Genomic DNA, 25,387 nt, shown 5'->3' with positions numbered 1-25,387 from the left:
TCCAGCCTCAAGGTTCCCTTTCTGGGTAGAAGGGCCCTAGTTTCTTCAATCTCGTGTTTCCAATCCCACCTCTCTTCTAGGATTTGTCCTCTGGCCTTGCACCAATTAACCATTAACGCTTCAAAGCTGTTATTATTATTCTAACCCAAATATTCCACCTCAATATTCCAAATGTAGCCTGACCAGCACCTCTCTCTCTCTCCAGAAAATTCATACATGGGAGAATGTGCATGGTATGCACATTTATTTCATGTAAATTCAATGAAAGGGCTGTGTGTCCCCACATGTGTATAAGACTAATCCCTATAGGCTCAGAGCCTGTGCTTTTCCCACTGGGTAAGGCTCTCATGGCTGAGCACTAAATGTTGGTGTTCTTCAGACCCTATGGTCCCTACACGAGCCAACTGCTTCATCTGGTCCACAACCAAAGGAAATAATAGCACCTGAGTCAGGGCTGGAAAAACACTACATGCTTTGATTTACTAAGAACTTTCCGTGGGTGTGTGTTTTTTTGTTTGTTTGTTTTGTTTTATTTTGACATAATTATAGACTCATAGGAAGTTGCAAAAATAGTACTGAGAGGCCCAGCACCCTTCACCCAGCTTCCCCCAACGGCAGCATCTGCAGTATGATATCAAAGCCAGGAAACTGGCCCTGGGACATTACTGGTAATTGGACTCCAGTCTTATTCAGATTTCACAGTTTCTATATGCTCGCATTTGAATATGTACACAAACACCACCACAATCAAGATACAGGATTGTTCTATCACAACCAAAGAACTCACTATGGGTGCTTTTGATCTTGCACAATTTTTATTTTGTGAGCTGACACTGGACCCTAACCTCCACATAAACAGCTTCAGATATCCTTAAGGGTTTGCAGAACAACCCTCCCCTTCATAAGAACCTTTCTATGAGGCCTTGAACCCCACCCTAGTCAAGAACCCTCACATGAGAGAGTCTCACTGCTAACAGCCTAAGCATGTTAGCCTTTATGGGGACCCTGCCCGCCAGGCCCTCCTCTGGCTGAAAGCTCTGCGGCAGGCAGGGCCAGAGGAGGGTCCCTCTGTATGAATCACGCGCTCTGTCTCCCCCCCCCCAGGCACCAATGCCCAGGTGGTTTACTCTCTCACGGACTCTGCCGAAGGCCGCTTTTCCATCGAGGCCACCACGGGCGTGATCCGCCTGGAGAAGCCGCTGCGGGTCAGGCCACAGGCAGCACTGGAGCTCACCGTCCGTGCCTCTGACCTGGGCACCCCGATACCGCTGTCCACGCTGGGCACCGTCACCATCTCCGTGGTGGGCCTGGATGACTACCTGCCCGTGTTCCTGAACACCGAGCACAGCGTGCAGGTGCCCGAGGACGCCCAGCGTGGCACGGAGGTTCTGCGGCTGGCCACCCTCACTCGCCCGGGCGCCGAGAAGACCAGCTACCGCGTGGTCAGCGGGAACGAGCAGGGGCGGTTCCGCCTGGATGCCCGCACAGGTGAGGAAGCAGCCCCCCTACACACACACACACACACACACACACACACACACACACACACAGAGTCTTGTGGAACACTGGATTCCGCGCATACCATAGTCCCTTCCCAGCATCCTTCAGCCCCTTCTTCACTCTCCATCTCTCCAGGTACCAAGTCCCTTCTTGCAGCATGGGGCCAGCTTATATGGAAACACCCCTCATTCCACTACATCCCCACCAAAGACTCTGTTGAGGACTCTCTCCTCCCAGTTTGCAGCTTCATAGTCCTGGCTCACACCCAGTCCCGGGAGGCTGAAGCCACCCTCTATCCTTGGCTGCCGAGGCACGAAGCACTTGCTAGAATCTGGGGCTTAAGCAGCCCAAGGCAAGGCTGCCTGCTTCCCTCCTGAAGCCTTCCCGAAACATCCGGGGACCCCCAAATTTTCCCTTAGTCTCATAAAGAGAGAGAACTAGAAAGCCGGCTTTCTTCTATCCTCCTAGCCACAGAAGGATCTAAGTCAGACTCCCAGAATCCCATGGAACGGAGGATTCAGAGGCTGCTCAGGTTAGACCAGTCTCCATGTGGATTCCTCACCACAACACCTCTGCAACAGCGCGCTCTACCTCCTAAGGCAGCCAGCCGCCTTACTGTTGAGCAGTATTTGTTTAGTTTTCATTACAGAGACTTTAAACATATAAAAAATAGAGGGAACAGTATAATGGACCCCATGTTCCCATCACCCGCTTCAGTAATTATCAATATTTGTCTAGTCTGGTTTCATCTTTGCCCCCCATATCCACCCACTGCTGAGTTATTTTAAAGCAAATCCCAGACATGATATTATTTGGTTTGTAAATACTTTGGTGTGTAACTCTCTCTAAATGATAAGGACTCCTTGTATAAACACAACCATAATACCCTTATCACACACACAAGATAATAATTCCTTAATACAGTCCAATACCCAGCCAGACAATTTTTCAGATTATCTCATAAATGTCTTTTAGAAGTTGATTTGCTTGTCAACATCCCCCAAATGTCCACATATTGCATCTGGTTGATAGGCAGTATCTTAAGCCTCTTTTAACCTCTAACGTTTTCCTCTCCCTCTTTATTTCCTGCTGCCATTTATTTAATGAAATATTGGGGTCGTGTGTGAGGCAGGATTTTTAAAATAATTTTGGATTGGCTAATTGTATCTTTATGGTGTCATATAACATATCCCTCTAGCCCCTATATTTATTATAAATGACATTTGGATCAAAGACCTTGATGCGCTTCAAGCTCAATTTTTTGCCAACAAAGCTTCATAAATGATGCTGGGCTCTCCTTTGCACCACATGAGGAGGCACATAATGGCTGATTGGTTCTTTTTTCTGAGGTCAAGATTGATGGTGGGTTCAGGGGTTGTCAGCCTGATCCATCCAGCTCTTCTTCTAAAGGTTTTAACAGCCTTTAATGATTATTTCCCAGATACATTATTTCATTAGGGGCTGCAAAATGGTGATTTTTCTAACCTTATCATTCCTCATTCATTTACTAACTGGAATTATTTTATAAAGAAGAGTTTTCTACCATTAACTATTCAGTTATCCAGGAATGGCAGGAAAAATCATTGTTCTTTTATTTTCCAGTGTTCAGAATAATAAATCTCTGCCCTAATAATTTGTTAAACAGCTTTGGGTATTATAAAACTCTATAATCTAAGTTCTGTCATTTACCAGCTGACTGAGCTTGGGCAAGTCACGTAGATGTTCGGAGCATCAGCTGACTTACCTAGAAAATGGAAATCACACTTGTTCCTGTTCTACAGGGTTATTACAGATCTACATGAGATAGAGTTAATATTATAGAATTAAATGAGATTTCAATGATGTAATACAGAAATAAATGAGAGAAACACTGCTGTTGAGAATGGTAATAAAGAAAATGAGAGGAGATGGAGGGGAAGGGGGAGGCTATGGGAGAGAGAAAATGAAGAGGGAGGTGAGATGATGGAGGAGGTGATGCAGGAGCTCTGTCTCTCCCAACCCAGTTGAGCTGCTTCTCCTGGGGTTTGGCTCAAGACCCCCTCAGTACTCTGCCTTGGTGGTCCCGACTGCCTCAGTGCTCCCATCACCTCTTGTTTCCTCAGGGATCCTGTACGTCAATAAGAGCCTGGATTTTGAGACAAGCCCCAAGTACTTCCTATCCATCGAGTGCAGCCGGAAGGGCTCCTCCTCCCTCAGTGACATGACCACAATCGTGGTCAATATCACTGATGTCAACGAACACCGGCCCAGATTCTCCCAGGGTCTGTACAGCACGAGGGTCTTAGAGAATGCCATCGTGGGTGACGTTGTGCTCACGGTAAGGATCTGCAATTTTGCACTTTTGAGGGGCGCGGACTCTGGCGTGGGTCCTTATCTCCCCCTCCCCCAGTCAGCTATGAACATGGATTATTTTATCAATTAATACACTACAAACTTGACTCTGACTTGTAGCCACTCAACCAAACTCTCTCATGATAAAATTTCTCAGAGCCACGTTTGATAAGATCTAGATCAGGTACTGAAAGAATGGGGCATGGGAGAGGCCCCAGAGGACGGCCAGAGGGACACAGAGTGTCAGCGTGGGAGGGGAGGAAGAGAGGGGACGCCAAACAACACCTCTTTGCATTTAAACATGTAATTGCTCCCCACTTCATGGAGTGAAACCAAACTCTGTATGTCCACATTCGAGGTTCTCATCTCCTTCCACCCCCTGACATGCACCCTATGCTCCAACCACACAGGAAGAGGTACCTTTCCCCAAACATCCTCTGTACTTTCATACCTCTGGGCTCATATTGTTTCTTTTGCCTGGAATGCTGGCTCCACTCCCAGAAGCCTTCAAGGCTTCATGAATCCTCTTCTAATTTCCCCAGGTGAAATTTATCACCATAAAGTTGATCATACTTTGCCCCAAATTAGACTTGTCCATAAAATTAGACATTAAGCTTCCTGAGGGCTTATTCATTTTGGCACATTCCTCAACTCCTAGCACAGGACCCTAGCACTCTGTCAGTTATGAGTGAATGAGTGAATGAATGAATGAATGAATGGATAGATAAATGAATGAACCATGCATGCTGACATCCATACTAGGATGCAAATGAGGAGATTCCCTTGGCAAGGACGACTATGGTCCAGGGATTGCCAGCCCAAGGGCAGTCTATGGGGCAGGGACATATCTGTGCCCCCTACACTCCCAGGGGCCAAGATTCCTTTCTGTTCCTTCTTGCCTCTCCAATCACAACTGTCACCCGCCTCTACTGCAGGTGTCAGCGACTGACGAAGATGGACCCCTAAATAGTGCCATCACCTACAGCCTCATAGGAGGGAACCAGCTTGGGCACTTTGCCATCCACCCCAAGAAAGGGGAGCTACAGGTGGCCAAGGCCCTGGATTGGGAACAGGTGAGTCATGTGGGAGGGGCCCAATCTGAGCTTATCAGAGCAGAATATAGCCCTGCTGCAGGTCCAGAGGGTGAACTGCGTTCAACACCCCATCCTGACACTTCTCCAGACCTGCCCTCAGGGTCTTCCACTCCTTTTCTCTGTGGGTCCCCTGTGACCTGTGAGGCCAGCAGCAGGAGAGGGGCTGAGTAACCTTTAACCTTCCTGAAAGAGCTCAGGCCAGCTTCTCACTATTAACCAGGGATCATTAGATCATTACAACAAGTTATCACTTATTGAGCACCTGCTCTGTGCCAGGAACTTTGCTAAGTGATGTACATACATTACGCCATTTGGTCCTTAAAGTAATCCTAGGAGGTAGGTCCTGATACCGTCCTCACATAAGTTTAGTCACTTTCCCGAAGTCTCACAGCTAGTAAATGGTTAAACTGGAAGTCAAACCTACTTCTGCCTGACTCCAGAACCTGAGCTCTAAAATGCTATGGGAGAGTAATGGGGGCAGGCATAGGGGAGTGTCTCCATCTTATTTTTCTAAAAACATTAGTCATAAATCAGGGGGCAGAACTGAGTGGTCTTGTTGCTAACTCTCCCCTGGGCATCTTGCTGTAGATTTCTAGCTACTCCCTGAGGCTCCGAGCCACAGACAGTGGGAAGCCCCCACTGCATGAGGACACAGACATCGCTATCCAAGTGGCTGATGTCAATGACAACCCACCAAGATTCTTCCAGCTCAACTACAGCACTTCCATCCAGGTATGCTCAAACTTCCCAAAGCATCCTGAATCCATCTTCCCTTCATATCCCTCCTAGTGGAGGGCACTCACCACTGATACCAGTGCACCCAAACAGTGACTGTGACCTTGCATTGATATCCCTAATGGCAACACGGTCTGCTGAAGGGGATTATGGATTACACAATTAAAAATTATCAGGCACTGTGCTAGGCACATCCACATCCATTATCTCATAGGGGACTCACACAGCCATATGGAAGTAGACAGTACCCATTTTATAGATTTTTTTAAATGGAGGTATAGAAATGTGCCACAGTCAAAATGTGGCAAATTTGGGATTTGAATCTAGAAGATCTTCCAGATCCCAAGCTATTTCCACCATACTAATGGTTTGTGAATGGGATTTGGAGAGAGTCTTAAGATTCTGTGGGGAATTGTGACCACAAGGGGTGAGGGAGGTGAGGAAGTAGGTAAGAGGACAGAGTTCTGTGTCCCACTATGCATCAACCAGGGTCACCCCACTTTCACCTGTTTTGTATCATGTGTATGAGTTAGGATGCTTTGGCTGCAAATAACAGATCACCTGACTAAAAGCTTATCAAATAATAAGGCCTTATTATTTCACATAACAAAAGGTCTGCTAGTGGGAAATTCTATTCCAGAATTGGTTATTTCAGCAGGAAACTGATATCACAACTTTGGGTTACCTTCTTCAAAATTCCTGTACCTTCTTCCTCATGGTAACAAAATGGCTGCTGCAGCTCCAGCATCACATCCTTGCTAAACCATCTTCAAAGGCAAACAGATGGGGACTTCTTTTGCAGAATCTGTTTTTATCCAACAAGAAGACTTTTCAGAACCCCCGCCTGGTAGACTCCTCCAATGATCAGAATTGGATTACGTGATCACACTTAAATCCAAAAACTGGCACAGGGACTCAGATTATTGTAACTGACTTAAACCAATCATAGTCCATCTCCTCTTAGGAGGGGTATATCTTTGCTGAGGATATTGCCACCCAACACCTGAACAAAAGTCGGGTTTTGTAAGAAAGGAAGGAAAGAATGCCTGTTGGATAGGCAACTACCAGTTTCTGCTCATAAGATACTGTTTGTAGATAAGGTTATGATGCTAAAAAAGACAGTTAACAACCACTGTGTTACAGCATACTGAATCCCCGTGTTATAGAACAATGACTGGAACAATATCCAGGGGATCCATTTTTCTCTGTTAATTCCTAATCATCTTTGAATTTTCTCATTGGTCCTCTAATCAGAAAACCATTTATAGGTTTTCAATGGATCCTACAAATCACAAAATTCCCACATGGACCCCAGGCACTAATTTATATACATGAGTCATCAGCTATGTGACTTCGGCAAGTCACCTCTATAGGATAAAGGGACTCTAAAGACCCTTCCAGCCCCAATGGGCTTTGTTTCTAAAAACCAGCACTGCCCTCAGGAAGCTCAAAAGTCAACAACTAATTCACAGATGGGCAGAATGAATGAATGACATCTCAAGATGCAGACATGACCTGGGAGCAGCCAGAGTGCTTGAGGACTCATCCCAGCGAAGGGGACCCAGAAAGATGTGAAAGAAAGGACTGGGACTCATTTTGCTCTTTGATTTCCTGTCTCTCTTGGTCTCAGGAAAACTCCCCCATCGGCAGCAAAGTCCTGCAACTGATCCTGAGTGACCCGGACTCCCCAGAGAATGGTCCCCCCTACTCATTCCGAATCACCAAGGGGAACAATGGCTCTGCCTTCCGAGTGACCCCGGACGGATGGCTGGTGACCACTGCAGGCCTGAGCAAGAGAGTCCAGGAATGGTATCAGCTTCAGATCGAGGTGAGAGCTGTGTTGGGCCACTGGTGGTGACCATGGGGACAGAAAGTGTGCAGACAAAAGCACCACCAGTGCTTCTCTTATTAGAAAAAACAATATACAGAACCCTTCCTTTGTGCCAGGCACTGGCCTAAGTGCTTCACGGGCATCACTGCATTAAATCCCCACAACATGCTTTACGGTGAGTACAGTTATCACCCCCAGTTTCCAAATGTGGTCACTGAGGAACCCAGAGGTTAAGTTACTGGCTGAAAGTAATGCTACTAATAAGTGGTAGAGCTGGGCTGCTTCAAACCCAAGCGCTCTGACTCCAAGCTCTTAATTCCTCCCCTGCTCCCAGGCAGAACAAAAACTCCCTCACCCTGGCTCTAACTCCTTGAGTTTGGCCAGGACAGCTCTCTGAACCTCAAGTCTTTTTAAAGACCTACCTCAGAGAATTGGTGTTGTTATCGAACCAGGTTCAGTTTGTCCAACCGCGCCGCAAACTGTAATGCTGAGATGCCGAAGTCTGCAGTAAAGAGAGGGCTTATTAGCAAGGCAGCCAAGCAAGGAGATAGGAGAACAAGTCTCAGAACCGCCTTCCTAAAGGCAAGGGGCTTGGGGCATTTATGGAATAAAAAATAAAGGAGCAGGGCAGTCTGAGGCGTGGGAAGCATGGGGAGCAGGGGGAAAGGTGACTGGAAAAAGGTGCAGTAATCATAGTTCTGCCGCAGGTGTAACTAAGCTACAGGCCTCTGCACGTTCAAAAATGGAGGCAGTTAGCACTATCTGAGGGTTTTCTGCCCTCTGACGTCAAGGTCGCCAAGCAGACCCTTGGGCATGCCCAGTTAAAGGGTCGGCGGTCCTACCCAGTCTTAACCAGCTCAACTCCAACTAGTCACGGTTGACTCCAAGTCCTGGAAAATAACTCTGGCAAACATCTTATTGCTTAGGATATGTGCAGATGCAAGCCTTTAAATGACCTTGTTTAGTGAAGCCAGGTGAAACGAATTTGACTAATCCATGGATCCACTAATCCATGATTACCCACGGTTTCAGTGCAGGGGTCAAATGAGAGAACATATACATACATGGAGAGGATTATAGTGATATTATTATGGGTTGTATGAGAACTGCCCAAGGAAAAGTGGCCAAGATGGTGATCAAACATTTCTCCCTCATTTCATTCCCCCAAATCCCTTTCCTAAATCTCAAATCTAGTGGATCCTACTATTCTGTGAACTTCTCTGGGCTCACGATGATGTAGTCATCCATTCAGCCAGCCAAGCAGCCAGCCAGCCATTCATCATTCAACAAACATTTATAAGTACTTATCATATACTTAACATTTATGAGTACTTATCATATGCCACATGAGTACTTATCATATGGCATGCTAGCTGCTAGTAATATAGCAGGGGAAAAAAGGGGATGAACGCCATCCCCATGGGCTTTTGATTCTAATTACGGAGATAAGCAATAAACAGATGAAGAAAGTGACAGGAGGCTCATAAGGCACAAGAGAGACACTTTCAGAGGGTAGCTGCCCTTGTGAGGAGGGGGCATTTGAGCTGAGATCTGAGGAGCTGGCCATGTGGAAAGTGGGCAGGAGAGCATCACAGGCAGGAGGAGCTAGATGAGACCAAGTCCCAGGGTGGGAAAGAGCTTGCAGTGACCTGAGGTGTTGCCACGTGGTCAGTGCATGGTGAGCATTGGTGGGAATGAAGTTGAAGAGATGGGTTGGGTGTATCATGGGGGTCTCATAGCTTGGATGACTGTGTTATTTGAGGCCCAAATTTAGATGCTCTTGAGAGTGAGAGAGGCACTAAAAATAGTTAATTGATGATAAGTGATCCACAAAGGTAAAAATCAAGACTGTCCTGGGCTAACCAGGAAGTAGAGTCATCCTAACGATAAGCCTTGATAATACGTTTAGATTCTAATCCAAGTGCAGTGAGAAGTGATTGAAGGATTTCAAACAGAGAAGTGACCCTTCTTGTGTCTCAGGAGGCTTGTTTTTGAAGCTCTAGAGAAAGTCAGTTGAAGGGGGCAGGAGCAGTTGAGGGAGACCAGTGAGAATTCATCTAAGCTGGAGGTAGTGGTGATGGGATCTTGAGGTGATGGTGAAGATGAACAAGTGGACATATCTGTGACAGGTTTTGCTTGGAAATAAATGGGAGTCGGTGGTGGATTGGATATGAGGAGAGAGAGAAAAGAGAAGAATCAGGACCACTCCCAGGTTCCTGGCTCCAGTAAAGTCTGGATGGTAGGGCCATTTATGAGACTGGAAGGACTTGGGGTGGGGGAGGGACAGGTTTATGGGGTAAAATGAGGGCTCTGCTTAGCATATGTTACCTTTCAGGTGTCCATGAAATATCTAACTAGAGGTGTCCAATAGGCAGCTGGGAATGGAAGTCTGCAGCTCAGAGGACAGGTGTGGGCTAATGTAGAGGGTCCTCAAAGCCAAGGGCATGGGTGTGATTATCTAGGGAGGCAACAGCTTCCTGACCTCTGTATACTGGCCCAGACAATCACTCAGTAACTATTGGCATCATCACTCTCTCTTGCATTTGTCCTGTATTTCTGCTTCCGTTCACTGGGAGGCACTATAGGCCAGCAAAGAAACAGGCTATGAACACAAGAAGAAGTTCAGATTCTGCTCTGGCCTTACCTGCTGTATGACCTTGGGCAAGTCACTTGACCTCTTTGAGACTCAGTTATATCTTTTGTAAAATAGGACACTTCAGGGTACTTACCTCATAAGAAAGATAAACTATGATCATGCATTTAAAGCATTCAAAAGTGACTGGCACACAGTTTGTACTCAGTTAATATTAGTTATATATTATTCTTAGTAGTAATATTATTACTGTTGCTATTTATATCTCATCAGTGTTATGCACAATTCCCAGCAGCAGGTGTAATATTGCACCTTTCTCCCGCACTCAAAGCGAATCCACATGAACAAGATATTACCGTAGGGAAAACTGTGAAGACCCTGCTGACAGCTGAGAAAGTGATAACGTTACTGAGGAGAGGAAGGAAAGCTTCCTCCTTGCTAAGTCCAGACAGAAAGTTGCAGAGATGCTTGGTGAAATGTGCAAGGGAAAGGCATTTCTAATTTACAGTCTTTCCTTGCTTAAGTGAGGTCACGTTGCTTCAAACCTGCAGTGGCTTTTCGGGCCTGACTTAAATCCAACCTCGTGCTCCTCAGCCCATCAGCAACAGCCTGGGCTTCCCTCTCTGCTCACCTCTGGCCCTCGGCCCTGCCCGCTCCTCCAGCAGCAGTGGTCCCTTCCTGCTGTGTTGAGCATTCTTTCCCACTAGAGGGCCTGACGCTTGCTGTTCCCTGTCTGTCACCTCTTCTCTGCACCTCTCTTTTCTCCTGATCATAGCAGAGGGCCTGGCCCATACAAGGCGCTCAATAAATATTTGTTGGCTGAGCTGAAGAAGACATGTCCACCCCGACCCCGACCCCAGTCACATAGTAAAGAGGAGTAAGAGAACCTCCTTAGGCTGACAGGGGCCATGAAGGGTGTACCCTAGAATCACTAGGAGACCTTTGATGACCCTCCTAAGGAAAGAGACAGAATGAGAGAAGCTCAAGAGGGAGGAGGCCACGTGTGGCTGGAGAGGCTTAGGACGGGCTCAGAGAAGTGTCAGATGGAAGGTGGAGTTAAGTTTTACCACCCACACCGGGGATGTGGGATGTAACTCCCTCCACAGAGCCCTCAGCGCTTTTGGAGTTACGATTTTCCCTTTCAAATGCGACAACACGCTGAGCCTGCCCTGGGGCACAGGGACGTGGCTCCCGGGAGGACAGCGCGGTCCTATGGTAATTCGGTGCCCGCTTCGCCCACAGGTGTCAGACAGCGGCACCCCGCCCCTCTCATCTTCCACGTCGGTCAGGGTCCACGTCAGGGAGCAGAGCCACTACCCACCCTCCGCCCTCCCACTGGAGATCTTCATCACCATCGGGGAGGAGGAGTTCCAGGGCGGCATGGTGGGCAAAATCCACGCCACAGACCGAGACCCACAGGACATGCTGACCTACAGCCTGGCAGGAGAGGAGAGCCTGGGCAGGCGCTTCACAGTGGGCGCGTCTGATGGCAAGATCATCGCCGCCCAGGGGCTGCCTCGGGGCCGCTACACGTTCAACGTCATGGTCAGCGATGGGACCTTCTCCACCACTGCCGGGGTCCACGTCCACGTGTGGCATGTGGGGCGGGAGGCTCTGCAGCAGACCGTGTGGATGGGCTTCCACCAGCTCACCCCGGAGGAGCTGGTGAGTGACCACTGGAGGAACCTGCAGAGGTTCCTCAGCAACAGGCTGGACATCAAACGAGCCAACATCCACCTGGCCAGCCTGCAGCCTGCAGAGGCCAAGGCTGGGGTGGACGTGCTCCTGGTCTTTGAGGGGCATTCGGGGACCTTCTCCAAGCTCCAGGAGCTGGCATCCATCATCACTCACTCAGCCAAGGAGATGGAACACTCGGTGGGAATTCAGATGAGGTCAGCCATGGCTGTGGTGCCCTGCCAGGGGCCAACCTGCCAGGGACAAATCTGCCAAGAGACCATGCACCTGGACCCCAGGGTTGGGCCCACGTACAGCACAGCCAGGCTCAGCATCCTGACCCCGCGGCACCGCCTGGAGAGGAACTGCTCCTGTAACGGTGAGGAATGGGACTTCCCCAGGACAACCAGCGCTGATGGCCCAGCCAGACTGACTCTGGGGATGGAGATCCCAGCGGGGGGCTCTCTGGGGTAGTTAGAGGGACATTTTAACAGGGTTAAAGAGCAGGGACCACCACGAGACAGGTGCGGCCTCACAAAATCTAGTCATGGAATAGCACCCTAGCTCTGGTCACTTTTTGGAACTTTGAAAATAATGGTAAGAATTCAAGAGGCAGTTCAGCATCACAGCTGAAAGCATAGACTATGGCATCAAGTTGCCTGGGTTCAAATCCCAGCTATGCCACTAGCTAGCCAGGTGACCTTAGGAAAATTATTTAACCTCTCTGTGCCTTTGCACTGTTGTAGGGATTAAATGAGAATTAAATATCAAGTGCTTGCTTAGAAAAGCGCCTGACCTATAGAAGGTGGTCAGTTAACCCGAGTTACTAGCACTACTACTATTATTACTATAGCCTGATAGTTTTAACCTCAACGTTTAGACTGAGCAGCTCAGGTTCAAACCCCAGCTCTGTCATTTACGAGCTGTGTAACTTTGGGTGGATTTCTAAAACCCTCTGAGCTTTTTCCTCATCTTTGAAATAATGAAGATAGTATCATCTGCCTCCTTGAGTTGGTTTGGGGAGTAAATTACTTCATGGATATGAAAGCATTTTAACCCCTAGCTGTCTCACACTAAGCACCCCATCAGTGGTGGCTGCCATTCACACGGTGGGAGTTGTGGCTATAAGGACTCTGCTATGTGCCAGTCTCTGTGTGTATGTTACCTAAACTCATCACCACAACCTTAGGAAGCAGGATCATTAGCTCCATCTACAGTTGAAACAGGTATGGGGATTGTATTGGTTTGCTTGAAACTGTACAGCCTCCAGTGAAGGGCTGGTTATTCAAATACCTGTGTCCCACTCTAAAGCCTGAGCTCTTCTCCAAACTCTTTAGGAACTTGGTGTTCTGGCAGGACTTACCCCAGTGCCCCTGGCATTAGGACCAATGCCCTGGATCAGCTCAGGTGCATTTGCAAAAGGGGAATGACATCACCCCCGCCCCCTTGCCCCCTGCCTGGCCTGGCCTAGGGGTCCATCCAGATTGCATTAGGGAAATTCTAGGAAGACTTGTGGACTTTCTCCAGGGACCTCTGGATTTAGGCTAGGTGAGCTACTCTAGGGGTATGGGGTGGGCTGGGGCGGCAGGTGTTCCCTTCTTGTGTCTCTTACCCTGGAGTGGTCTGCAGGGAAAGCTGTGATGGCTGAAGGTTCTCTCGTGACCCCCTGGCATCAGATAGCAGAGGTTCTAAAATTCAAGATTATGCAAAATCACCTGGGGAGCATGTTTATAAAGTGACCTGCTCCTGGCTGTCACCTCCGGAGTTTTTTATTTAGAAGGTCTTGGGTGACGCCTGGAATTGGCATTTTTAGCCAGCACCTCAAGCATTTCTGAAGCAGGTGGGCCAAGGGCTGCACTTTGAGAAATACTAGGTAGGCTGGCTCACCTAACACCAGAATCACTTGGAAAGAAGTTTGGTTTCTGTTTGTTTGTTTGAACATTTTAGTGAAACAGGACATACAGAAAGGTCCATGTATCATAAGTGTACAGCTCAACAAGTGTTCAGAAATCAAATACACCGGTGTAACCAGCCTAGATCAAGGTAATCACCTAGATCAAGGACCAGAACATGATCAGCATCTCAGAAACCTCCCTTGGGCTCTCTTCCAGTTGCTACACCCATCATGGGGAGATTTTTAAAATACAGATACCCAAGTGCCACCAGAACTACAGAATCTTACTCACTAAGGGTAGAGACTAGCTTTCTGTATTTTAAAAGACTCTTCAGCTGATGCTGATACTCAGCCAGGTTTGGGGATTCATGATCTAGATCATCTGCAATATCCCATCCAACAATGACCTACCGGAATGGAATTGCCAGCATCAGAGCGTTTTAGATATACGGTATGACAGCATCTTAGGATCTTGTAATCCCATGGGCCTCACTTTCTGGTTCTTCCTCCTCCTTTTGGCCTGTGTTCCCTCTCTTCAACAATCCTCTTCCCTAGGAATCTGGAGCCTGTACTGCTCACCCTTTCTCCTGACAACTGATAAGCTTATTCACACTGAGGTTTTAGGGATTTAATAACTAAACTCACTTCTGAGGAGGGTGGATTAAAAAAAAAAAAATCTGGGGTGGGCATGGCTTAATATAACACAGCATGTCCCAAAGGAGTTTCCACAGAATGCTATTTCCAAGGGCTAAGGGTACGTAGTCCACACTAGAGGGTCCCGTGGTCAAATAAGCTTGAACAACTCAAGTTTAGGTGAAGTCTCAGACTCCTCACTGTGCAATTCTGCATTAGCAATTGCTATGGAGGATGGAGCATATGGAAGTTCTGGTCACACAATTTATCACTACCTTCTTCCTTTACCACAGAAGTCTCTCAACTTCTCAGTAGCATTTTGTGTGGGAAGTGCTTACCCAAATGATTACACTCCTGATGATGAAGAAGATGTCTTGAGGCAAAAAGCCCTCGTGGTGTCCCTGAAATCACACATATATGCAAAATCCTCTCCAACTTGACCTCCTTCTTCCCCAAGTGATGTCAGAAATCACATGGAAAATATGGAGGATAGAAGTTTTGACTTCTGCACACTTGACTGATGACCTTTCTGGCTTGATTCTTGCTTTCTTATTGGTTTGAGTTCATAGTTTCTGATCCAGGCCAGGACCCAAGGCGAGGGTCCCTGGGGCCAGAGGAAGGTGTGCAGGGTGATGGCCCCTGTCTAACTGTGACCCTGGACAAGTAACCCCACAGCCTCATTTCATCTGTAAAATGGAAGCAATGACCTTGCTTGCCACCCAAGGGTTGAATGAGACAAAGTCAGTTCCAGGGCTCCGTGGGGACCACTTTGTGTGGAGGTGACAGTGCCTCTGGTTGCTTTCACAGGTAGTGGCGCGAGGTTCAGCGGTCAGAGCTTTGGGCGGTACATTCTCCCAGAGGCTCAGAACTGGCACATCCGTTTCCGCCTGAAAACACTCCAGTCACAGGCCATTCTCCTGTTCAGCAATAAGACAGTGTGTCTCTCCCTGAAGGTAAGGCACTGCCAGCCTGAGAGATTTCCTGTGGGCGTGCCAGGCTGGGGAGATGGGGCGGCATAGGGGTGGCCAAGAAGGCTCACTTCTGCAAAGAAACCCCTGCGTGGTTTTCAGGGGTACTGGGTGTGACTCTTAGTTAGAACACGAGACTTTCCAGCCATGACGGCCAAAGCCTCCCCACCTGGCAATACATGTCCAAGTACAACAGAGGTCAGGCTGTTCTGTGGGATGACAGAGAGCCTCTGAAGATAGAAAGAGAGATGGGTAAGGCCACCTAGACCTGGTTGATGCTTTTATCATTTTTGCTGAGTAACAGACAAGTGTTTCCCAAGATGGGTGGAAGCCTGGGGTACATTAAGGTACGTGGAATCCACATGGAGGAAAATGAATTTCCTTTCAAGGGTCTTTTAGTCCTTCTGATTACGTCTTGTAGAAAGTCTCAGAGTACCTGCCTGATTTTAACATCTCTATCACAAGTGTCCATCTCCCATTTTGACAAAGAGAAAGCAGACTTTGGCAGTTAGTTAGAATTTAATCCATTCAACAAATATTTATGCAGCATCTACTATGCAACAGGCACTCTTCCAGGTGCTTGGGTCTCATCAGTGAAAAAGACAAAAACCCCTCTTAGAGCTTTCATCCTATGGTGGGAGACTGACAATAAACATAAAAATAATAAATCAGAAAATTATAGAGTTTGTTCAAATGTGATAAGTGCTTTGGGTTAAAAGAAAAAAAAAGGTTAAGGGGGATCAGGAATGTGGGAAGTTGCAATTTTATTTTTTTTATTTTTTTTATTTTTTTTAAACAAAAGAGAGAATTTTATTGGCTCATGTAATGGAAGAGTCCAAGGATTGACCTCAGGCCTGGGTAGATCCAGGTGTTCAAAGTATATCAACAGGATCCTTTTCCTTCCCGCTGTCAGATCTGCTTTTGTTCAGAAGACCACAAATATCCCCCCAAGTGATGGCAAAGGTGGTCCCAGCAGCCCAGGCTTTCATTCTGCCACCGAGCCAGCCCAGCAGAAAGGGAGCATCTCTTTCCAACAGCAGTAAAAGTCCCACCTCAGACATTGATTGGCAGGTCTGAGTCATGTGACTATCCCCAAGGCTGCCAGGGAGAGGGGCCAGCCTTTCCAGAACAACGTAGACTAAGTTGAGAAGGAGGGGGAGTGTCCCAAAAGGAAAAGAAGAATGAGGGGCACAGTAACAACTATTGTCCACCCCTAGCCTTGTGGACCTGTCCACCTGCAACGCGGAGCCCTGCAGCAGCAACTTCGCGGAGGTCAGCTGCTCAGAGAGCAGGGTGGTGTGCAGGAGAGGCAGCCTGCAGAATATTTCTCTTCTAGAGTCACAGTCCTTTTGTGCTTTTAAAGCTCTCAAATAAATCATAAGCCTGGAGGTTATGATTTTCATGGACAGTCTTCTTTATATTTTCCCTTTTCTGCTATATTATTCTAAATTCTGAAAATAGCTTTATGGGGTTCTTTTTAATAAAAATGACAGATACTTATTGTAATAAATTAAAATGCTATAGGGAAATATACTGAAGAGAGCCAGTTGTTCATGTCAGGTGCCTGTGACCAGCACATGTGCATGGCTGAGCTCCCATTTTCGAATCCCTGCTCAGGCACTCGGTCCTTTGGGCCAGAGCCTCAATCTCACTACATCTCGATTTATTCATCTATGAAAATGGGACTCATCCTTTTAGAGTGGTCATAAGAAAGTACTGAGCCCTTGTTGTGCCAGACACCTTATTGCCTGTGTTATAGCATTTAGTCCTCGAAAGAGCCTTGTAAGGTGGTGACTGTCATCATCCTTGTCCTATAGATGAAGAAACTGAGGTCTTCTGCCAGTGTTCAGTAGGTGTTCTGTAGGAGTTGTTCCACATATAGATGTAGTTTTGATGTATTTGTGGGGAGGAAGGTGATCTCTACGTCTTACTCCTCCACCATCTTGAAGGTGCCTGGTACATTCTGTATTATAGCTGCTTTTCTCCCTCAATGAAGACGAGCCTCTAACTGCTATGTTGTCTACCAAGCCAGAGTGGAGGAGATCATGCTTGCATTCTGCCCTTTTGTGGGAAGTTGCAATTTTAAATAAGGTGGTTAGGGAAGGCTTCATTGAGGTGATAATTGAACAATAATTTGAAGGGGGTGAGGTAGTTAGCCACGTAGACTTCTGGGGGAACAGCATTCTAGGTAGAGGGTATAGTCATTGGCAGGATATTGCTTGGCATGTTTAAGGAATAGCTCAGACGTCAATATGACTTGAGTGAAGTGACAAGGGGACAGTAGTAGCAGGAGTTGAGGTCAGAGATGTAATAGGATGGGGTCATATCTATAAAGGTCTCAAAGGCTATTTAAGGGCTTTGAGTTTTATTCTGAGCAAAGTGGGGGGCATTAGAAGGTTTTGAGCAGAGAATTAACATGGTGTGACATATGCAAAAAGGGTCCTCATGGCTACTGTGTTGAGAATAGATTTTAGAGGAACAAGGATGGAAGTGGAAAGACCCAGCCAAAAGGCAGTAATTCTGGTGAGAGCTGATGGCAGTTTAGATCAGGGGAATGACAGTGGAACTGGGAAAAAGAGTTCAGATTCTGGAGAGATTTTGAAGGTAAGGTCAACAGGACTTCCTGATGAACTGAATGAGGGCTGGGAAAGAAAGCAAGGAGTAAGATATTGACCTGAGCAACCTGAAGGAATGGAGTTGCTGCCAACAGACCCGGGCAAGGATACAGGTGGAGCAGGTTGAGGAAGGGGGATGACCAGGAGTTCCGTTTTGGACATATGAGCTTGAGATGACTATTAGACCTACTAGTGGAGCTGGACAAACAAAATCTAGCGAGAAAGGTCTGGGCTGGAGATGAAGATCTGGGATTCTTCCACATATACATAGTATTCAAAGCCATGAGACTGGGGAGATCACCAAAGAGTGTAGACTGAAAAGAGAGTAGACTAAGGATTTATCCCTGAGATACTCCCAACACTGAGAGGTTGGGGAAGAGGAGGATCCAATAAAGGAGAATGAAAAGATACAACCAGTGATGTTGGAGAAAAACCAAGAGAGCATTGTATCTGGGAAGCCATATGAGGGATGTGTATCAAGAAGGAAGCAGTGATCAGCTGCGTAATATGCTGCTGAGAGGTCAAGTAAGATGGGAAGTGATATCAATCATTGAATTTGGCAACACAAAGGACGCTGAGTGCCCTGACACCAGTGGTTTCAGTGTCACGGTGGGTGGGGGTAGAATTTTGCTGCAAAGGGAAAGCAAAGAAAGAAAGTGCTATCTGGCAGGAAAAGTGGGTTCAAGAAAACTTTTTTTTTTTTAAAGATTAGAACAATAACAGCATGTTTGTATGATGACTGGGATGATCCAGTAGAGAGTGAACAAAGATGTAGGAAGGAGAAAGGAGAGTCAGTGCCATCTTGTCCTTTAGGAGGTAAGGGGGGTGGGGTGGGATCTAGTGCATGAATGGAGAGATTGGCTTTGGACAACGTGGACAGATATGATGGTGAGAGTGCCTGGAAGTTTCCATCTGATTGCTGAGAGCGAGGATGGGGAGAGAGGCATTAAGGGTCTGAGGAGAGAGAAGTTGTGAAAATAGTCATCTGAGAGAGTGAGGGGACTAAGCAAGATAGTACGATCATTGGGTAGCATGAAGGGTTCATTTGAGACTCATGGTCATGAAATTAAAGGGAGACCAATAAGCAAAAGCTGTGTGTTTTTCTCCAGCCATGTTCAGCTCCGTGATACTTATATATAGAGGGAGAGTTGGATTTTACCGGATTTGTGTATTTGCCAAGTGAGTTCTACCAAGTAAAACAGGGACAGGAATTTGGTTATGGAATTTAAGATTGGTAAGGAGAGGAATGAGGACATTACAGAGGGGAGAGACAGTGAAAAGATGGAGGGATCAACAGATCTGTGGTCCTAGGTAAGTGAAAGGAGTGATTTAATGACAATGTTTTGTATAAGTTGTACTTATTTTTGTCATTGTCTTTTCTTAATGGCAAGTTATATTGGTTTTCTATTTACTGTAATAATACTGTTTTCTTTTTAAGGAAATAAAGGTATAGGTAGAATTCAACCAGGGCAAAAATCAGGAAGATGGTGTACAAATGTCCAACTTCTGGAAAACACTGGGTTAGATCTTCACATTTCACCCAGAGAAAGCACTACCTAACCCAGAGTGACAGGAAAACTATTTGGCCACAAGTAGTCCCACTTCTTGAGGGTGAGGGGAACTAAAATGTTCTAACCCAGTGATTCTCAGACTTTTTGATTTTGGGACTTTTTGTACTCTTAAAAATAATCGAGGATCATCGGGAAGTTTTGTTTATGTGGGTAATAGCTATTGGCATTTTCATTATTAGAAATTAAAACCGAGAAGTTTTAAAATAACAAGAAACCCATTACATGTTAACATAAACCCATTACATGTTTCCATATTTTTAGGAAAAATTGTTCCATTTTCCATATTAAAAAAAGAGTGGCATTGTTTTACATTTTTGCAAATTTCTCTTGCATCTGGCTTAATAGAAGCTAGCTGGCTCGTACCTACTTCTGCCTTTATCTGTTGTGATGGCGTATGTCTAGAGATCACCACTGTATATTTGTGACAGAATCAGAGTAGAAGAGGCAAATAATGTCTTGGATTATTATGAAAACAGTTTCACCTTGTAGATGCCCTGAAATCATCTTAGAGACCCACTTCAAGAACTGTTGAACTGTTGAGTAAGGGAGTTGGGGTGAGAGGGAGATTTCTGGTATCCCTGAAGGCGGAGGAGTATAGAATACTGGAGAGGCCTGTGAAGAATCCAAAAGACAGGGTCTTGATCAGCAAGGCATCTCTGGGCCTCAGTTTCCTCATCTCTGAAATGGAGATATCATCCCTGCCCAGGCCATCCCATGGAGAGCGGCGAAGGCCAAATGAGACCATAGAAGAGCACTTTGAGGGTTTCTACACTCTATAAATACAATGTCTAAAACAGCCTTGAAAATCACCAAACACTACCCCTCCTACCTGTGAAAATAAACTAACATTCTTTGCACTGGCAGCTTCTGAGCAGGGATTTTTATAAATATTTCTTGGCTTTGCTGATGGCCATTTGGATTTTCTTTACAGCTGGTCGATGGAGTGCTCCAGCTGGAATACCACTGCCCAGGTGGCTTCTACAGAAACCTTTCCTCCCGGTCTCGTGTGAATGACCAAGAGTGGCACTCAGTTCTGGTGGAGGAGACAGACACTTCCGTTCACCTGTCGGTTGACAGTGTAGCCAACACCTCCCTTGCGCTCCCAGAGAACTGCTGGAGTCTGAGGCCTGAAAGGGACCTCTTTCTGGGTGGCCTCGTCCTCTTGCATTCTTTCCCAAATGTCTCCCAGGGCTTCGAAGGCTGCCTGGATGCTGTCATGATCAACGGAGAGGCGCTGGAGCTGCTGGCCCATGGCAAGAAGGTGGCGGGCATGCTGGAGAGGCGGGCCCTCACCCAGTGTTGCCTCCACAGTGACCAGTGCAGCCAGAACCCGTGTCTCAACGGTGGGAAGTGCTCACAGACCCGCGGGGCAGGTAAGGCTAGGGCTGACCCTGAGGCTTATCCCAGGAGGCTCTACAGAGGACCCTGCCAGGTTGAACTAGCAATCGTGTATCACCGTAGAGTTTACCAAGCAGATTCCTCCACCACAGTCCCATGAGGGAGGGAGCGAGGTGGGGGGGAGCGGGGAAGAGAGCCATTAAAGCTCCATTTTACAGCTCAGGAAACCACTGGGCTACGTAAGGGATACCCAGAGAGGTAAAGGAACTCACCCAGGGTCACAGGGCTGTTAAGCGAGAGGCATGCTCAGGGTGCAGATCTCAGTGGAAATATCCCCCTCTTCCCCTTACTGTCTGGTGAGTAACGAGTTGGGATCTGCTAGGTTTACACCAGGGGAGGCCAGGAGTCTTCTTTCTCCCTCAACAAGAGCTATCTTTCTTTCTCCTTTATTTTTTGGATGGGGGAAGTGTACAAATGGGGACCTCTGATGTAGAAGGCTGAAGTCATCACACATCTCAGTGTCATCACTGGTGCGCGCTAAGTTTCTCTCTCTCTCTCTTTTATTAAAAAAATTTATTAATTTTATTTATTTTATTTTTGGCTGCGTTGGGTCTTCGTTGCTGTGTGCGGGCTTTCTCTAGTTGTGACAAGTGGGGGCTACTCCTCGTTGCAGTGCACGGGCTTCTCATTGTGGTGGCTTCTCTTGTTGCGGAGCAGAGGGTCTAGGTGTGCAGGCCTCAGTAGTTGTGGTTCGCGGGCTCTAGAACGCAGGCTCAGTAGTTGTGACGCACGGGCTTAGTTGCTCCGCGGCATGCGGGATCCTCCGGGACCAGGATTCTAACCCGTGTCCCCTGCATTGGCAGGCGGACTCTTAACCACTGCGCCACCAGGGAAGCCCAGTTTCTCTTTCTTATTGCCCTTTATACTCCACTGCCTTCTCCCTTCCTCAAACCCATAGGCAAACATTTAAAGTTTTAAAATGAGTTCTTCCAAAATGTAAGAACTGTTTGTCACATGCTTCAATTTCTAACTTATATAACTGGTATATCATGTTTTACACTTTTCCATCCACGCTGCCATGAGTAATTCTTATTCGTTGCTTTTAATTGCGGCTCAATACTTCAAGGTGTGCATGCGCTTACCTTTCCCCTCTTGACTCTCCCAGCAATGGACATCCCACCCCCATCAACAATGCTGCACTGAACATCCTCCCACGTCATCTTACAAACCTATGTGAGAACTTTTCACACATACACACATACATACGCACCACCCGGAGATGGAATTCACATACCCAGAATATGCAAATAGTTACTTTGACTAAATCGGGTCAGACTGCTGTCCAGCATGGCCGCAGCAGTCTGTACTTCCAGCAGCAAGTGTGTGGGATTCCTAGGCACCTACATCTCTGTCAACACTTGGCATTCTCCCATTTTCTAATCTTTGCCTGACAAATAATACTGTCATTTCTACCTAAGATACCCAAGGAGTCCATCACTTCTGCGTCCCCACCGCCATTGGTCTGACCCCAGCCCCCATCACCTCTCTTCTTTTCTTCTGCACCAGCCACCTCCCTGCTCTCCTGCTTCTCTCCCTCCACTAGCATCTTCCAGCAGGGCACCAGAGACATCTTTATACAATGTAGATATGAGCACAGCGCTTTCTTGCTTGGAATCTTGCAGTGGCTTCCCCTTGCTGTTCAGATGGAGTCCCAATTCCTAATTCCTGCCTGTGGCTCCTATGCCCTGGCCCCTCCCACCTGCTGGTCCACCCTGGTGACATGCCACACCCTCTCCTCCAAACCTTTGCACACGTTCTCCTCTGCCTGAAACATCTTCATCTTTGCCCCTCTATCTTTTTGCCTGGCTAATTTTTACTCATCCTTCAGGTCTCAACTAAAATATCACCTCCTCCAGGAAACCTCCCCTGGTGCCTAGTTTAGGCTAACTCCTTCCCCCAACGCTTCCCTTCAATAAAACTAATTTTTATGATAATTACTAATATACTGATGTTATCTATAACTGTCTCAGTTTGAACCCCCAAATTGCCATTTGCTTGCTGTGTGACCTTGAGCAAATGTCATGCATTCCCTGAGCCTCATTTCCTGACCTGCCATCAACTTGTACCTGTCCCTGATGAGGACAATATCAGTAACCAATCTCAGGGCTGTCGGGAGGATCAAATGAGCTAATACATGAAGATTCTTAGAACAACTATTACAATAAATAGTGTTGTCTAGGATGACGATACCCATTATTATCCTTTAGATGCCTATTCTCTGTGGTCTGTAAGTTGTCTGAGGGCAGGGATCCAATCTTCTTGTCCAGCAGGGCACCAGTGCCTACCATGGTGCATGTGGCACAGAGAGGCACTCAATAACTAAGTGTGAACAATGGGATCTGCAAACACACGAGGTCCCCCTCCATCCTGGAGGAGCTGTCCCCTGGGGCTACTGGACCAGCGTGCTCTCTCATGGCCCTGCCCTTCTCCCCAGGCTACGTCTGCACGTGCCCCTCACAGTTCTCCGGGAGGCACTGTGAACAAAGGAAGGAGAATTGCACTTCGATGCCCTGCCTGGAAGGTGGAACTTGCATCTCTTCCCCCGAAGAAGCCCCCTGTATCTGCCCTCACCCCTACATGGGAGACAGGTAAGCACAGGAGAGGTCCCCTGCCATTGCTTCCTCTCCCTGAGTGTGGCACCACTGGGGGATGACCTCTGCACTCTGACCCCTAGAGAGGCCAATGGGCAGCCAGGGGCTGAGTGCTCTGGTTACCTGGCTTCTTGGCCTTTTCCACGTGTCAAGGTTTCTCCCTCCCACCACCTGCATCAGAATACCCTGGAAGGGGAGGTGCTCTTTAAAAAGACAGATTTCCCAAGCCCTATTCTGAACCTACTGAGTTGGACTCACTAGGCTGGGGCCAAGGAATCTGCACTTCCTACCAGATCCTCGGGCAGTTCTGATCTTTGCTGAAGTCTGAAAGTAGCTAAAGTTCTTATTCTCTTGCTCTGGACCATGACTTTCCAGAAAGCGGCCTGGGGGTAATGATTCCACTTGATACAGGCACTGCTGTGGGTCTCAAACCCCACCACTAGCTACCTGTGCCTTGTATTATGCTGGCCTGGGGGGGTTGTAAGGGAAGGAGAATCATCCCTAGAATCCTAGATGTAAAGAGGCTTTGGCAATTCTCTCATTTTATGGCTCCCCAACTTGGAAACCTTTAAAAATCATGAGGGAGACTTGTGAAAAATACAGATTCCTGGACCAACTAAACTGGAATCTCCAAGGAAGGAGGCCAAGGATTCTATTTATAACAAGCTCCCAAGGGACCCCCTTGCTGTCAGTGGGTGCATAAGAGATCCAATGATATAGTCCATCCACCCAATTTACAGATGAGGAAACTGAGGCCCAGAGAAGGAAAGGGCTTGTCCAAGGCTCCCCCTTGTGTTTAAGATCCAAGTCCTTTCTCTCAGCACCTGGCATTTCCAGCCCCACTGTGCGCCTCACTCTGCAGCAGGGGATTCTCTCCATCCAGTAGATGGGTTAGGGCAGGGGTCCCCAACACTCGGCCAAGGACCGGTCCGAGGCCTGTTAGGAACCGGGCCACACAGCAGGGGGTTAGTGGCGAGTGAGTGAGCGAAGCTTCATCTGCTGCTCCCGATCGCTCCCCATCGTTCACATTACTGCCTGAACCATCCCCTCCCCACACCGGTCCACGGAAAAATTGTCTTCCACTCACGTGGGATGGAGGGAGCCCTTCCCAATGTCCCTCAAAAGTATGCTAATGCATATATATGGAACCAAAAAAAAAAAAAAAATGGTACTGATGAACCTAGTTGCAGGGCAGGAACAAAGAGGTAGACATAGAAAATGGATTTGAAGACATGGAGTGGGAGGGCGAAGCCGGGGCAAAATGAGAGTAGCATCAACAAATATACACTACCGAATGTAAAATAGTTGGCTGGTGGGAAGCAACAGCATAGCACAGGGAGATCAGCTGGGTGCTTTGCGATGACCTAGAGGGGTGGGCTAGGGAGGACGGGAGGGAGGCTCAAGAGGGAGAGGATATGGGGACATGTATAAGCATATGGCTGATTCACTTTGTTGTGCCACAGAAACTAACACAGTACTGTGAAGAAATTATACTCCAATAAAGTTCTATTAAAAAAAAAAAAAAGTAGGTAAAGCTGACTATAGAAGTCTCCTAGGAGCCTCACACCAATGAAAGCCAAGCTGAAGGTGACCTGAGAGGTCATATGGTTCTAGGTGTTCTCTCTGAGAAAGGTGTCCCATGTAAGGTCTGTGTGGAGCCATGCTGGGTTCCCGCAACCTCCTGGTGAGGGACAGAGGGAACACTGGCGCCTGGTTGCCATTGCTGGGTGACTGCTGACTTGTATCTGGGACCCTGACCCGAAGGACAGCTAGGTTGCCGGCTGCCTCTACCGCAGTATATGATTGGAAATTTGACCTCAGTTGTAGGCAGTGTATCCAATGCCTAGATCTCACGGGTGGAACATAATGGACTTGCCCAGAGCCTAGATTCAAATGGTCATGAACAAGGGTATTGCTGAGTCTCATGCCTCACTGGTAGAGGATGATGTGAAACTGAAG

The 25,387-nt window shown here is 47.3% G+C and overlaps 2 protein-coding genes across 3 annotated transcripts in view; one reads left to right on the top strand and one right to left on the bottom strand.

The window, feature by feature from the left end:
- The window catches only part of SLC36A1 (solute carrier family 36 member 1), a 161,367-nt gene that overhangs the window by 65,842 nt on the left and 70,138 nt on the right, over nt 1-25,387 (bottom strand). The window contains exons 11-12 of one of the 2 annotated variants that reach the window (XR_009502437.1): nt 7,914-7,993; nt 6,346-6,465 (exon numbers count right to left, since the gene is read on the bottom strand). Coding sequence is in view for 1 of the 2 variants with exons in the window: in XM_059917541.1 (XP_059773524.1) it covers nt 7,932-7,993 (62 nt within the window). In the remaining variant the exon portion in view is untranslated. Of the gene's footprint in view, nt 1-6,278; nt 6,466-7,913; nt 7,994-25,387 lie in introns of those variants that run through there. The other variant, XM_059917541.1, reaches the window with a different exon arrangement.
- The window catches only part of FAT2 (FAT atypical cadherin 2), a 62,593-nt gene that overhangs the window by 33,555 nt on the left and 3,651 nt on the right, over nt 1-25,387 (top strand). Inside the window, exons 13-21 of the mRNA XM_059917537.1 lie at nt 1,105-1,488; nt 3,603-3,817; nt 4,767-4,904; nt 5,514-5,657; nt 7,291-7,488; nt 11,327-12,137; nt 15,093-15,238; nt 20,371-20,812; nt 23,272-23,425. Coding sequence (XP_059773520.1) covers nt 1,105-1,488; nt 3,603-3,817; nt 4,767-4,904; nt 5,514-5,657; nt 7,291-7,488; nt 11,327-12,137; nt 15,093-15,238; nt 20,371-20,812; nt 23,272-23,425 — 2,632 coding nt within the window. The remainder of the gene's footprint in view (nt 1-1,104; nt 1,489-3,602; nt 3,818-4,766; nt 4,905-5,513; nt 5,658-7,290; nt 7,489-11,326; nt 12,138-15,092; nt 15,239-20,370; nt 20,813-23,271; nt 23,426-25,387) is intronic.

Source organism: Balaenoptera ricei, chromosome 3, assembly GCF_028023285.1.
Source record: "Balaenoptera ricei isolate mBalRic1 chromosome 3, mBalRic1.hap2, whole genome shotgun sequence".
In the NCBI taxonomy this organism is placed as follows: Eukaryota; Metazoa; Chordata; class Mammalia; order Artiodactyla; family Balaenopteridae; genus Balaenoptera; species Balaenoptera ricei.
This window is presented reverse-complemented; position numbering and strand designations above follow the sequence as displayed.